Below are 16,013 nucleotides of genomic sequence, written 5' to 3'. Positions count from 1 at the left end.
CTTTTATACCAGGTAATGTTTGTAGATATGGCCTACTAATTGGCAGTTAAGAGAATAATTGAATAAGTAAATGGCCCAGGAAGGAGCTCTTTAATTCTCCATTGCTTGATGTTTCTCACAAGTGTTTAACATACAAAGATAACCTTAAAAGTGTCAGAAAGCACGTCTCCCTGGTCTGACAGGCCACTTTTGCTGCCCAAATTAGCATTGTGATATTCAGTGCACTGTAGGAGGTTCTTCATATTAACAAGGCAGACCTTTAATTCTGGTTAATTAAACTCTAATGAACCCTAACTAATTTGATTTAATTTGTTTTAACCCAAATAGTCCTGTTAAAAGTGAAGTCATCTTGAAGAAAGGTGAGGAATTTTACATGCAGTGTAGTCTAGACAGCATCATGTGGTCTCCTTGCTCTAAACACCTCAGACACATCACTAGGCTGGAGCGTAATGTGTCTGGTAAGGCAAAGGCATTCAATATGCGATTGGTGAAATATTTCAGTCAGTCAAGCAGATGAAAGCCTGGATTTTAATAAATGATCATACATGATGAATGAATGATAACAAACGGCTTAAAATATATGAAAGATTTAGAAATTAGCCAGGAATTGAACTCATTAGTATTCTCAGTAGTCCAGGATTACTTTAGCTTTAGAGTGGTTTAGTTTATTGTCACGTCAAAACTGTTAAATAGTATCTCACAAAATGTAATGCATAAACTTTACCAAGCATTACTAGACCTGTATTTGGTATTGTGTGATGTGGTCAGATGATCCAAGATAAAACCTTCACATCAGCATGTTTAGTGACAAAAAAAAGAGACTACAAGAAAAACAAGAAAAAAGATTGTGTAAAATGGTGCTGGATGACTGATGCTTTGCAGTAGGCCTGTTTGTATCTGGGGATTTAGGAGCTCTTGTGAAGATAAATGGCAGTATGAATTCTCCTAAGAACCAAGATATAAGATGCTCAACACTGCTGCTCCAGGAGGTATAGATGTGCCCAAATGTACAGCATTCAGCAAGACAACGAGCCAGACATACTTACAAAAATATCAATAATTATTAAATAAACACAAGTTTCATATGTTCTGTCTGTATCCACGTGGGTTTCTTCCAGGTTCTCCAGAAAACTCCTGGATCGGTGACACAAAATTCCCCAAAAGTGTGTCTCGTGATGTCTCGACCTGGATTGGTGTCCCATCTAGTGTGTATTTCCACCTCATGCCCAGTGATGTTATCCACATCAGGACCTGCATCACCAAATGTTTATTTTATTATAATTCCAAAACCACTGTCTTGTCATGTAGAAAAAATATCACCGCCTGTAAAAACTTTTCCTAAATATACCACAATATTGTTCGTGCTACCCTTTTATACGTGTTATATGTTTATAAAGGGTAGCAATAATATTAGAGGGAACTATACCACTGTAATATATGTCAAAATATTAGACATAGCATAACTAACTACACTAAACAGTGTCGCCTTCTGCATGTGTACTACCTTCACATACTATCTAGTTGCACTAGTATGCGGTTTGGGACGTGGCCTCACTGTTACCGTGGTAACCGACGTGTTAAATTAACCTGTGCTTAAAAGTGAACCTCGTCACGTCAAAAACGGTCGAAATAAATAATAAGTAGTTTCTAAGTTTAAAATAACGTGCTGATGTTTGATAAAAGAGTCGTATTTTAATCGTTTTAGCGCCCTATTAAGCACGATATTGTGTTTCGGATGTCGCCACAGATTTTGGGGAACTGGAGCAAAGGCGAGACGCTTGAGCAGAAAATGGAGCAATCTCATTGGCTGTCGTTGCCAGTGCAGCATGCTGATTGGCAACGACAGCCAACGGGATTTACTAGAGCAGAAAATAAAGCGATAGCATTGGCTGTCGTTGAGAGTGCAGCATGCTGATTGGCTGTCGTGATTCCATATAAAAAACTCTGCAGCCGATCAATCAGTCGCATCAAACTGTGGAGCGGATCAGAGACGCGCAGCTCGGGTTCGAATCTCCCTGCAGACGTTTTCGTTCTTCTTTCTTTTTCTTTTAACAAACTCCATAAGCAGTAAAAATGAAGGAAAGGAGAAACACACAGCCGCTTGTGATTAGATGTAAACTCGTTCTGGTTGGTGACGTGCAATGCGGGAAAACAGCTATGCTGCAGGTCCTGGCAAAGGATTGCTATCCAGAGGTTAGTGATGTTGTGTGTCTGGTTGTCTTTAGTTTAATTAATGTAACATGTTATGAGCAATCACAGAGTTGTGACGCACAGACTGATTAATATCTAATTAATGATTTCAAGAATTAGTGTGCAAAAAAAAAAAAAAAAGACCAGCAGGAATGGGAAGGGTGTACTTATTTTTGCTCCTTTGGCGAAAAGTAGTATATTGTACATGCATGTGCAATATGAGCAATGGGCAGCACGTGCATGCACGTGCATGCACATGTATGTATGTCCATGCATGTGATGCCCATTCCTCAACCTGAAGCCTTTTTTGTTTGCATCATGATACAAGATGTAGCTTTAATCCAGTGGTATGTAAATGCATTGATTTCATCTTATTGTATGATGTTTTTATTTATTTTTTTCCTATTCAGTATTATCAGGTTGATAATAGACAGGGTTGTGTGAATTGTGTCCACAGACTTATGTTCCCACCGTGTTTGAGAACTACACAGCATGCCTGGAGCTTGAAGATCAGCGTGTGGAGTTGAGTTTGTGGGACACGTCGGGTAAGAGCTCACATATAGCCTGGTGTTTTTTTCTTTTCTTTTTTTTTTGGACAATAGGGAAATCAACAGTGGTGTTATGCTTTATCAGCTGATTATGCATGCAGGGGTGCATTACAGTGAAGCTGCATGATTGTCTTGCATGTGGTGGATGATCATTAACTCAGTGGTATCTGATCACAGCATGTGCATAGTCAATGGCTGGGGATGGACTGAATAAAATATCAGCATTATCACCCTGCTGAAATGTTAAGATCTACATGAAACTATTGTATTTTGTGAGGAAAGTAATACACACGTAAGACAGAGACATTCAGTGGATATTAATTATAAATCTCTGGCTTATATATATATATATATATATATATATATATATATATATATATATATATATATATATATATATATAAATCAGTGTTTATAAATCATAATTTATTTTTGAGACGTTGAGATCACAATATTTTAACAGACAATTTGATCGATTTACTCCTGTTTTGATTTTTTTTTATTGTAAAAGTCAGATTTTTTTAAAGATTTGCATATTTGTTTTGAAGATTTGTTTTCTTCAAACAAGCTTTTTCAAATGGAAAAAAAATATATTTTTCAAGTTTAATTTTTAAATGCAGCACTGCACATTGTATGTTGTTGAACTATCTTTATAAAAAATTATAAATAGTTGTGTTGTCACGTTGCACATCCGAAATACAATATAGTCCTTTTACCATAAAGGTCATGAAGTGACAAATGACTATTAGCCATAGGTCTAAGTTACGCGGTGTTGTGCCGAGTCAGTCGTATTTTAAGCGTCAGCTCACATAACAGTTAAAATGAGCAAGCATGTCATAACATTTTAACACATTTTACATAATATAAACAGTGACTCAGGCATGCTTTGCCATTCTTATTACTTATAAACATCTTTCGTTTTGTAGCACAGGTTTGACTATCAATCCTAACACTGTTATATATGCTAATCTTCGTTAGTGCCTGCTGGTGAGTGTTGGTTATACATGCAAGAGATGCCTTATTTTCCAATATATAATATTAGAAAAATCTATTTTGAAGGTTTTAAATTACATGGCATCAGATTCCATATTGTGACATATTTAATACAATACTTAGTTGATAATACTTACCAAAATCAAATAGACCCAAAATCATAGGAATAAATGCTGTGACGTATGCAGTCATGAAGCAAAATCACATGGCTTTTGAGTCAGTTCCCAAAGGTTTCCTGTCATAGCTTGTTGACCTGATTTACACCAGATTTAAGTGACTCAGTTGTGGGTTTTAACAGGTCATGTATCTGAACACTGTGTAGAACTGTATCCTTAGCACTGAGTGTTGTCTGCCAGCCTGCAGGCTGTGAAAAAGGTTTGAGAAACTTGTGTGTGAGTGTTTGTTTCTTTCTAATTTGGTGTTCATCTGCCAATATTGGAACGGCTGAAGGAAATTTGGCCCGTGGGGATCGTCCTCTATTTTATAATGGCAGGCGCTCTTTGATCTGTTGGGTGCGTTGGGAGACGTGCCAGCAGCGGGACAGAGTGTGCTTTAAGGGATGCACACGGGGTTGAGAGGACGCAGCAGGGATTCAGAAAACTCTTCCAGTCATTCATCCGGTCTATAGGGACAGAAATGGAGCAGGTTTCCTCGCTGGAGTTTTGTAATTCATCCAAAAGTTTTAGAACCTATAGCTTTTTAGAAGAGTTATATTTTCTATTTATTTTTTATGTCTGTGAAGGAATGGAGCAACAGGAACTGTCTGTGTTTTGACTGGATTTTTGGTTTTTGGTAAACATATGACTCTGACACAATAGTTCTCAAAGTGGCTTCCTTGAAGCATAGCCAGGGGACCATGCTGTTTTAATATACTCGCAGTGGTTAATATTGCAGCACAACTTTAACAAAATTAGATCTTTATCTAGCGTCGATTGGGTTTAATCTCATACTTAATAGCTCAAAAACAAGTACGACAATTAAAATTTACTAATGTGGACTTAATGTCAGTTAAAAGTTCAGGAAGCTGTGTGGGTCTAATGCATAAACAAAACTGATAACCACTAACTATTTAGAAACCTGAAGTATGAGTACATCAGATTTGCCAAATTGGCATTGAACTAATTGTCTTGGTCAAACATGATTTGGCTGCAGAATATTGTTTTAAGGTTAATCATAATGGATGTCTTGTATAATACTAGAATTCTCATGCAATTTGTGTTTCAAAAGCTGTGTAAACAGAAATTTACTTTTAGTGTAGCAGAATTTTAGGCATCCCAACACCAGAAATGTAGAATTTCCCAACACCGGAAATTTGCCATCTCCTGAAACAAAAAAGCTGGCAAGTTATTAATCACTGGCTCAATCCTTGCACACTGATATAAATTACTACCTTTCTGAATAGCAGATGTGGGGCAGGGGTAGGTAGGGCTGTGGTTTAGCGTTTGTAAGGTTGGGAATCTGAACTACAGTAGCACAAAGCTACTAATAGTGGGTTTTTACACAAGGTCTTTAACCTTCAGTTGTACCTTGCAAGCTTGCACTGTGTTCTGCATACTAGTGCTGGATTAAAACTCTGGCAAATTAAGGATAAATGTAAGAAGTCTATAACTATTTTATTATTCCAGCACAGTACTTACGGACTTAGCTACAGTGGGAAGACTGTGATCATGCTGTGTATCTGCTGGAGTTTCCCAGCACACTAATTATATCTACCCAGCAGCTTTGCTCTCCCATGTCTGCTGGGATTGTAAGAGCGGTGTTTCTTATTAAGCTTCTTCCCATTGATTGGACTGACCTCATCATCAGGCTTCCAAACAGCTCTCTCGGGTGCTCAGCTCGGAGTTACAAGCAAAAATCAATTCTCTCAATCATGGTGGCCAACAGACTCGCCACAGAAACATGGCAGAGGAAAGCGTAGTTCGCCGTACATCACTTGCAATGAGGTTTTGGCAGCAGGCAGGTGCCTAATATGTTAAGCGTAACACATCGCTGTGGAGCAAATCTTGGCAGATGCGGTAGACAATTATGTATGATGACCTGGCAGAGGTATAGCAGACTGTTAGCACGTTAGAGTGGCGAATAGATTAATGAGTGCTTTCCTAATGGATGTGTGGATGGGATGAGAGGTGGGAACTTAAGAGCAGCTCCCTGATGACCCCTGTGAATGGGGAAGGTCCAAAAGGTCATGGATAGCTGCTTCTCAGCAAGTGAGGCCATTCTTTGTTTAATTCCCAATGGGGACCCTGAGGGAATCTTGACCACGCTGTGCCTTGTTGAGGATGAGGAGTGTATGAGGGGGGGTGGGGAAGTTTTGTGGGGGAATGCGTCAGGACTCGTTCCCATCTATCTTTTTAACGGGAATGTGGGGGTGTGTGGGATATGCTTACCATTTTGTTCTTTTTTTGCCCCTGTACCAAGCTCCTTTGTAATCCTTGACCTTCCCAGCCCTCTCATCCTTACTTTGAGATCTGGAGTGCTGAATAATTCACAGATTTCAGTCTTTAAAGATATTTAGGTTTGGTTCTACATGTATACTCTTGACTCTTGGCAGAGTTTTGTTTTGTGAACAGTGTTAGTCGGCAGCCAAGGTTCTGGGATAATGATCAGAAGACTTTGTGAGTTAAAACCCTAGGATTACCAGATATCTGCTGTCCTGTAGATCAACTTTAAGTTAAACCCTCTTAACCCTCAACTTTTTTTTTTGCCTGTATATTTGTATTGGATCCTGTCTGATCCTATTATTATTTTTTTAAGTTTGTTTGTTAGAAGCCAGCAATGTTCGACATTCTGATCGTTCTCAACAGTGATGCTACGTTAAAATTTTGTGTATTGTTGGCCTTATAGTGTGGCAATGTGAACAAATCCAGAATCAGTAGTTTGGCATTTTTTTGTTTGCCTTACAATGCGTGCAATTTTGGTGTATTTTATTTCGATTGCATACTGCTCCATATTCAATCACAGAGCAAACATGTTCTTTAAATTAAATCACCAGTGTAGGAGTTTTGCTGTTCGAGATTAAAATGGAAATTGTCAGCAACACTACTGTTTGTTTTTTTTTTTTTTTTATATGTGCCACGTAACACCTGCGTACACATAAGGAAATGTATTTAATGTGTCTGAGCATCTTTGAAATTGAAAATTTCAACGCAGATGGTACAGGCATCACCTCCAGCAGTGTACAGTGCCAAACTCCCCATACCCCAGAACATCAATTTATGGCATAAGATATGGACCCAATTCAAATCTGATGATTGCTACTTGGGCCGTTGTATGAAATTCCATGCAGGCAACATTTTGCCAAAGATGTGCAAAGACAAAAGGAACAACAATGTGAAGGGCAAAATGAGTGCAAAAATACGACTGACTGAATTTTTTTCCCAAACGGAAACATGATACAAACTGACCCCTGGCCCAGAAAACGATCACCGAAGCAAACCGTGAAAGATCCCTAGCATAATGTTGACGTAACAAAGCAACCCGCTAGTAACTTACAGAACATTTAGTACTAAAGTTGCTTGAAGCTTGACATGGACTTTTTTTTACCAAATCTGACATCATTAGCTTGAAGAATGGCTGTGCTGAATGAAAGCGATGAGCAGATGGAGTGCACTATGATAAGCCTTGGTGTGTAGCACACAAAAGCAGAAAGCCTACTCCATCTCCATCTGTTCCTCACAAGGTTCTTTCTTTGATCTTGTCAAAAGATTCTGAATATAATCTTATTCTGTAAAAATAATAATATAATCCACTTCTTTAAAATCTCAAGGCCTGTTGTTCCTACCTGCTTTATTTTCCTGGCTGTGGTTTCTGATGGCTCACAAACCTTTTTATGGATGCCATAAAAGTACTGTCTTGTTTAGCTGAGAAACATAGCAGCAGGGTGGCAGTGGAGATGTCATTTGCCCTCCGTGTTCCAATGCTTACGGGTATGAGATAGCACCTCGTAGTCCGCAAACTGCAGGAGCAGGCGATTACTACCAATAGACCAATTCCTTCCTCAGTCGAACTATAATTTGCACTTCTTTCAGAATTCTATAGCAATTAAAGAGCCTATACTTTATTATCGTTGGCTTTGTAGGGTTCATATAATTGTTTTTGCAGCACAAGCAGGTCAGACATGTTCTCGGACCATCTCCAGCAACTTGGCTGTGTAATTTGTTAACTTTTAATTGAAAAACATCTCCTCCGCATCCCTGGTGTGCATGCTTATCGATTGCTGTATTAAGACCCGAGGCAATTGAATGCGTGCTCACACTCGGATGTGAACGTCCGTGACTTATCAGAGAGAAAGAGCAGGAGAGAGACGGTCAGTGGCGTGGTTTTCAGACACGCATTGTCTACATGGACCGTCTGAATCTGAAATGCCAGCAGATTGAGTGATTTTTTTTGAGCAGGTTCTCATTGATTTGCTACTGCAGTCTCAGGGGCAAGCTGCTGTGTAGTTTGGTTTGTCTATTTAAAATGAGAAAGAAAGATACGATTGAGAGTCTTTCCAACAAAGAATTTTGGGTCCATAATACAGGAAAGCATTACGGCATGTATGATAAATTCTATTTCTACAATACGAGATCTGTATGGTGATATCTAGGTTTGTTCACAAACTGCCAGCAGTTCAGGAGTTTTGCATTTAAAAAAAGTTTGACGGCACTTTATAAAATATCTACAAATGGATAAAAGTATAATAAAAAAAACTCTTTCTATTTAATTTTAACATGTATTTATTTAATTCTACATTTATTTTTAAATGTAACATTAACATATTTATTTGTTTGTTTGTTTGTTTATTTATTTATATTATACTAAATTTATTGTATTATAAAACATATGACAAAAAAAGCATACTGTAAAATAATATCACTATAATATTATTTCATCATATCACCCAACCCCAGTCTGTCGATATTAAAAAAAACAAAACAAAAAAACAATACTTTATGCTTCTAGTCATAAAGGCACCAGAATCTGTTCACCTGCATCACAAGACAACGCACTCACATGATGTACATTCTTAAGCTCCAATTGAAAACCTCATCAAACCAAAGCCGCCTTTCTAGTCGGGGCAACACGGATTTATAGAAAATCCATCGAGATATTCGGACCAGTAGCTCTTTGCCGAGTCGAGTGTAATCAGTATGATTGAACGAGTGTACTCAAAGATGACCCCTCACAGCCTCAACATTTTTTACCAAAGTCAAAGTAATTCCTAGATGACTTTGCTTTTCTCTTTTACGCCATATATATATACACATACACGTATATACATATACACAATTTTCCTAGATAAAAGGCTTGTGCGCAGCGAGGTACGTACACCGTGCAACCCAGGCATTTTATTCAGATAACTGGTGGGTGGGTGCGGCTCTGTGTCTAATGATTGGCAGTTGAGGGAAGCCTTTATGGAGGAGTGGGTGTAAGACGTTCTGCAGATGGTAGATTCCGAGGCTGTTGCTGTGGAAACAGGGGGAGCAGAGGTATTGCGTGTGTGATGCACACACACACAAATGGTGGTGGGTGGCTTACTTAAGGATTCTGAGAGAGAGTGGGAGCGCCTGCCTGGCCCCAAACTCGCTGTTCCTGTTGCATAATCTGTAGGGCAAAGAAAAAAGCTTGATGGATCGATTAAGCTTTAGGGCTTAATTGTCATTTTTATGTCCTTTAAAACGGTAGCGTGCTCGCTTTAGTGAGATGAGCCGAGCTACGTGTGGGCAGTGAGGACTAGCAGGGATAACCTCGCCTTCATGCTCGCCTCCAGTTCTCACTCTGTGTTCGTTAACGTCTTCTTGTTTTCGCACGTCTCCTTTCAGGTTCTCCTTACTATGACAACGTGAGGCCACTTTGTTACAGCGACTCTGATGCGGTGCTCCTTTGCTTCGATATCAGCCGTCCCGATACGGTCGAGAGCGGACTCAAGAAGGTAATGAGTTAACGCTCTGAAATTCCCATCGTCATGTGACTGTCCTCTAGCTTTCAGTTTCTTTATGATATCGAATAAAAGTGATTCCTTTCAAAAAAACACTTGTACTTGTAAGGTCTTAAATACACCTAAGTCTTCATCGTCAGGTGGGAGTACACACTCACAGGGCATAACACACACAAACACTCATTCACACACAGGTAATATGTAGCATAATAGGCACCTCCACCTACCATGAGGAAACTGGAAAATTAAGAGGAAGACTTTTGCTATCAGAAAATAGCAAGTATAATGACCTTTACTTATTAATGCTAGGTCAGTTCTGCTGGAGTAAACTTGTGTATTTCTGTTTGTCTTTCCGTAGTGGAAGGCCGAGATCATGGACTTCTGCCCCAACACACGGATTCTGCTTGTCGGCTGCAAAATTGACCTTCGCACGGATGTGTGTACACTGATGGAACTTTCCAATCAGAAGCAAACGCCAATTACCCAAGAGCAGGTGTGGTGTTTATTACAAGATTTGAGTGATTGTACTTACTAGATTTTATATAAGCTAAACTATGATAACTAGTTGATGCCAAAATGACGAGACAAAGATGTTTCATTAAAGATCGAAACGTTCTGGTGTAGCTGCAGGTCTTTGTTTCAGCCAAATAAGAGAATAAAGCTAATAGATGTTTTAAGATGCGGAGCTGATAAAACGAGACTGGTGCTTTCAACTCTGCTGCCACCCTCAAAATTCACCTACTTAAAGGTAGGGTCTCCGTTGTTTGAAAGCCAATGTTGACATTTGAAATCACCAAAACATACACGCGCCTAACCCAAATGGGTCCCACCCCTGTATTGATGGCTCCGCCCCACACATACATACGCAACCCAGGCAACTAATGGAAAGAAATGTGTCTTTATCATAGCTGAAGGGAAGAACAATACGATTGCAGAAGCAAAAATGACACACAAGCATAATCATGCAAAGGACGGCATATATTAGTTCTGTGAAACAAAGTAAAACCAACGTTACTCACCTATCGAGAAGGAAAAAAGCACCTTGGCGTCTTAAGTAAAGTTGGCCGCATATTCACAGATCGGAGTTTCCGAGTCAATAACTCCTGAGCTAAACGCTGTTGTAGCTGCCTCTCTACATTACTACGATAGAAAAGAGGTGTTATTTGTGTAGTAACAGCGTTTAGCCAAGGAGTTATTGACTCGGGAAACTCCAATCTGTGAATATGCGGCCAACTTCCCGCTCCTTCAGTTCTCTCCAGCGCTGGAAAGCTGATCCTATATTAACACGTCCTACTTCTTGCCTTATCGTAAGCATTTCTTCGCTTTCTTTCTTTGTTTTTATCCTCCATGTCAATGTTAAAACCGCTTTCTGCTAATGTCACACATGCGCACTGAACACACTCTCCGCCCATATTGACAAGACACGCCCCTTTCTGCTCATTGGCTACACGTTAGTTTTGTATTTTAGTTTTCGGGCCGACTCAGTTTTCTGAAGCATTTCTCAAACAACGGAGACCCCACCTTTAAGTTCAAGAACTGATCAAAAATACATAGCAACATATCTCTCCTCTGCTTCGTCCCAGGGTTCAGCCATGGCCAAGCAGCTGGGGGCTGAGGCGTACCTGGAGTGCTCAGCCTTCACATCAGAGAAGAGCATCCACAGTGTTTTCCGCACCGCGGCTCTGGCCTGCGTCAACAAGCTTCAACCCCTGGCCAAGTCCAGCCCCAACCGCCGCCTCTCCAAACGCCTCCTCCATCTGCCCAGCCGCTCCGAGTTGCTCTCGTCCACCTTCAAGAAGGAGAAGGCCAAGAGCTGCTCAGTCATGTGAGCAGTGGGTTAGCCCTCCTCACACCGCGAGCTTCTCCATCCCCGTGCTTTAGTCCGGGGAAGGGGGGTGGGTTAAACGATGTCCTCATCGCTGAAGGCTTCATCCGGGAATCCTTCCTCACCCCCCGACAACATGCATTTCAGAACAAGTGGACACTTTGCTGTCCGCTTTGTCCTGATCTCTACACCAGTGCATACCTGTCTTACACAGTACAGTATCTTGCTTTTCTCGATCGAGGTTTGATCATCAGCTGTCATCCCTTCATTCTTTGCCGTGTTAAGAGAATTTGTGGTCCAACTTAGAAATAAGGAACCAGTGTTAAGCATATGAGCTTCAGTAAAATGACATAAATGTGACAGTGACAATTGGCTATTGAGTGTCAAATACAATCTTTTAAAAAAATAATTTAAACATATAGAATATGTACAAAAGTGTGTCCGGTTAAGGAAGCTGTGTAAGGATCAGGTTATTATAGAGGTGTTAGAGAAAGAGGTTGTTGGCCACGAAGGCTTTATCTGGCATTATAATGCTGACTGAATTGGCTGCTGTGCAGACTGGATACTGTAATTCTGTTGGAATCTGACTAATGTTGGGCTTTCTTGTACAGCCGAACATTAAAATATGGTCGAACGTTGTATTTGATGAAGTAACGGAGGGGTCATGGGCTAACAAATTTGCAGCCAGCGATTTTCCGAAAGCAACCAAAGACAAGCTTACTATCCCCTCTGAGTAAATACCACATGATATAAATGTCTCTCCATTTGAAGAGACAATAAATAATTGCCCAAGTGAACAAGAGAAAAAGAGAGAGGTGTAACTGCTGGCCCATGGGTACATGAGTCTCCTACATCGTGATGATGGAGAGCCATGTATCTGTGAGCCTTGAGGGAACTCCAAATCATCCAATATCAAGCTGAATTGGGCTTCAGAAACAATTTAGTTTCTCAAGGATGATTTTATTTTCCCAGGCAGCCGTTGTAGCACCGTGTTGAAATGTACTCAGTTCAACAAGGCTTCGAAAATCAACCCGCAACGTATGCAGACGAGATTGTCTTTTGATCAGCTTTTTAGTAAATCTACATCTTCACATGTCATTTCTAATGGGTTTTATACACATTTCCTAAGATCCTTGATGTAGCACTCCATCTTCTCCTTCCTGTGTACAGGTTTTCCTTTGCCTTGTTGACCGACCTGGTCCTCAGAAGTCTGAAGACAGACTTTCGCTCCAGCTCGGTACATATCTAAATATGGCTCCTTCTAAATAAATTCTTAAGCTTGGACCGTTTTTGTGCAGTGCTGCTCTCGAAAAATCTGCTTTTAACCACAAAGCAATAACGATTGACGTGCTTGTGACGCAAAGTATTTAGAGTGGCAATAAGAAAAAACCCGCTTTGTGATTATAAACGTCATGCAACAGCTTTGTGGACGTGCGTGGCTGTGCCTCCATTACCGCTGTAAAAACAAGCCAGTCTTATCGTAATTCTGTTGTAGCAAGGGTTGTTTTGTGGAGTAAACCTGTGTCACAAAGTAATGTCGGATTTATGAACAACCCAATCATTCAAGTACAACACGTTAATGTAACATTTCTGGGCAGGAAGGTATATGGGCTTGGGATAGGTGACCGCTCTACGGATGTTGACAAGCAGTCGAGATGAGCATGAAGGGGCTTTCTTGGGTCTCTGAATTCAGGCAGTTTTAACGTATGAGAAAATCGGTAGCACTGTCTAGGAAGCCTGCTTTCATAAATGATGATAAATGTGCTTAGAATTCGATGTAATGATTCCTTGTAAGCATTTTTGTCAACTCTAATAAAATATTGTATAATCAGAGTGTTTATTATAAGAAACCATGTGGCATGCAACTGTCAATACTGTGATTAAAAAATTAATTGTATCTAGTAATGTCTGGTAATATATAGTAATAACACTTCCAATTTTGTCCTAGAATTGAAGACCAACATGAAGCACCTAGCTATTAACCTCTTTTCTACTGCTTTATCCCAGATAAATAATATAGCTAGCTAATGCAAGTAGCCAACATTAAAAGCATAAATGCATGAACATTGGCATACCCGATCTGAAAAAAAAAATGGTATTGAGTCATCCATATTTAGTGCTTGTTACGACAGGTATAGAGCATTAGACCAGAGTTATAGCTTTAGAGTGAAATTTATTCTAAAATGAGCTTCAGGCGCTGACCAGACGGAGCTAATAAACAAAAATCAAACTAAACCCTTCTACTTAACGAAAGTAAAAAAAAAAGAAATTTCTTATTTAAAGAAAATGCCAATTACATTCTCTATACATTTCACAGACAAAGGAAATTTCAACAAAGAAAACAAGTAAAATAGTCTCAGAACTATGCTAACACAAATAGTTATGTACGTAAAGTACATTAATCTAATATAACACACACTTACACACAAAATAGACATAGACAGCAGACCAACTGGGGTTGTAAAGTGCTTCATATGTATTTCCTTGACTTTTTTGTGCTCATTTTCTAGGTGAAATTAGAACCTGGACGATACGTAAAACACAATACAGTATGACGTTTTCAAAGCTCCGTGGCTTCGTTACAAGTGTTCATGAAAACTGGTTATTTTTCTTAGACGCTACAGGTCCTTGTAGATCCTGAGGGGCGGAGACTTGTAAAAATGGGCGGGATCACTCAAATGTTAAACCCAATATTATGAAGAAGAAAAGAAAAGATTTTACTTACCGGTTGCACCACTAAGTTTTATATATATATATATATATATATATATATATATATATATATATATATATATATATATATATATATATATATATATATATGTATATATATATTACGTTACAGAAAGAAAGTTAACAGTTACAACATATTTTCGAGGACTTTATAAATATGTTCTGGGACATTAGGGTGTATAAACTGCTTACAAGGAATGATTACAGAGCTTGACCTACAAAATACTGATAAACACAGTTAGAAAAAATTATGAATATGGGTTTCTGAGAAAGTCCTGCCTACTGATGATGGCTTAAAAGGATGAAAATGAAAGATTTGGGGGTTTTGGGATGAAATTTAACAGGCTGGTCCTGTTTAACAAGAAGATTGGTGAAATTATGAAGTAAATCTTTCTTTCTATGTCCATTATTTTGGTCACCCAGCATCAGTAAATCCTACATGGTCCCTCAGCGGTCATGTGTGCTTTCAGGAGGTGATTGTGTGAGCTATTATTCTTTGGTCACACACTGAATTATTCTGCATTGCCTAGCAACAATTCAAGTAAAGAAAGCGCAAATGCCTCTTTGAGTGACTTCACATGACTCGCCACACACACACACACACACACGATTTTATTGAATTTCCTGACGCGACACTCAAAAGGTTTTTTCATGATCAAATCTGTTTTTTTTTTCAGCTTTGGGTTGTTAAGAGATGCGCTCATCTAAAACCGTATCGTTTCCTGTTGTTCCACCGTGACGCTGACGTTGTGTACTAGTGGGCACAAATATATTTAAAGCATGTCTTCTAACAATGACCAGTTGTACATATCTTCTTTTATAATCTTTGTAAGACATCGAAAACAATGTCATGATCTAAATATTTGTTCTTGTTGTTGGTTGACAAATATGTGTTGTGATTGATGTAAAATAATTCAGTCCTATTTATTTGAATACGATATCGATTTTCTTTTGGGTTTTACATGTAACTTTTTTCTTCAGAGAGTTATTTTTGACATTATTTTTGTTCCTCATTTCTTACTCGTCTTTCCAGTAATAAAGCTTGCCTTGTATGGCATTCATGAAACATGTCTTTGCTGTCATCTTTACTGATTAGTTGAATTTTTTTTTTGGAGAATTTTGACGTGCACATTTATCACAGCTGGCATTCTTAATGACTACAAACAACATGTGTCCGTGAGGTGCATATGAAGCAGCTGCAATTAATGACCAGGCATATTTACCTGAGAGAGAGAGAGCGAGAGAGAGAGAGAGAGAGAGAGAGAGAGAGAGAGAGATCAATATAATGGACACTGAAAGAATTTGGAAGGAAATTTAGCTGTGCATGGAGGCACGTCCTTATCACGAAAATCTCCAACATGACCCTAAACAAAGCAGGACTTAAAGCAGGTGAAACCAAATGGAATGATGACACGACACATCCCAGAACATGAAGGAAGGATTTTTCTTTGCATAAATGAACCAAAATGACAATGAAAGGGCTCATTTGTTAATCAGATAAAGAAAGCCACACTCAGCTTGCACTTGACTATAGAGCACAATATGCCATCATCATCATCATCATCATTTATTTATTTATGAGTGTAATTCAGAGAAAAATGGAGAGAAAATTAAAGGGATAATTAGATGAGGGGCACGCTTTGAAACATCTCTAAAAACAACCGATAGACTGGACACGCTGGGAATCGACTATACTTAATTACATTTAAAATGGAAATGTATGACCTGTTTGGCTCTAAATTAAATTTCACTTGCTGATCAACTCATCCGTGGAAACGACATCCATTCAAAATCCATCGACCAC

General features: G+C 39.1%; 1 protein-coding gene across 1 annotated transcript; it reads left to right on the top strand.

Moving 5' to 3' along the window:
• Window positions 1–1,950: 1,950 nt before the first annotated feature.
• rnd1b (Rho family GTPase 1b) lies at window positions 1,951–13,373 on the top strand. The gene is made up of 5 exons (XM_060894786.1): window positions 1,951–2,193; window positions 2,648–2,735; window positions 9,536–9,645; window positions 10,010–10,144; window positions 11,235–13,373. The coding sequence occupies exons 1-5, from the start codon at window positions 2,074–2,076 to the stop codon at window positions 11,478–11,480; spliced, it is 699 nt and encodes a 232-aa protein (XP_060750769.1). The 5' UTR covers window positions 1,951–2,073; the 3' UTR covers window positions 11,481–13,373.
• Window positions 13,374–16,013: the final 2,640 nt, after the last annotated feature.

The sequence above is a fragment of the Tachysurus vachellii genome, chromosome 19 (assembly GCF_030014155.1).
Source record: "Tachysurus vachellii isolate PV-2020 chromosome 19, HZAU_Pvac_v1, whole genome shotgun sequence".
NCBI classification, from domain to species: domain Eukaryota; kingdom Metazoa; phylum Chordata; class Actinopteri; order Siluriformes; family Bagridae; genus Tachysurus; species Tachysurus vachellii.
Note: the sequence above shows the minus strand (reverse complement) of the source record. Positions and strands in the feature narration are given on the sequence as shown.

What these genes read in the sequence shown, in the direction of transcription:
- rnd1b (XM_060894786.1), top strand. Translation starts at nt 2,074, where the DNA reads ATGAAGGAAAGGAGAAACACACAGCCGCTTGTGATTAGATGTAAACTC. An exon ending in CAAAGGATTGCTATCCAGAG is followed by an intron (nt 2,194 to 2,647) that starts GTTAGTGATGTT and finishes TTGTGTCCACAG; the next exon opens with ACTTATGTTCCCACCGTGTT. An exon ending in TCGAGAGCGGACTCAAGAAG is followed by an intron (nt 9,646 to 10,009) that starts GTAATGAGTTAA and finishes GTCTTTCCGTAG; the next exon opens with TGGAAGGCCGAGATCATGGA.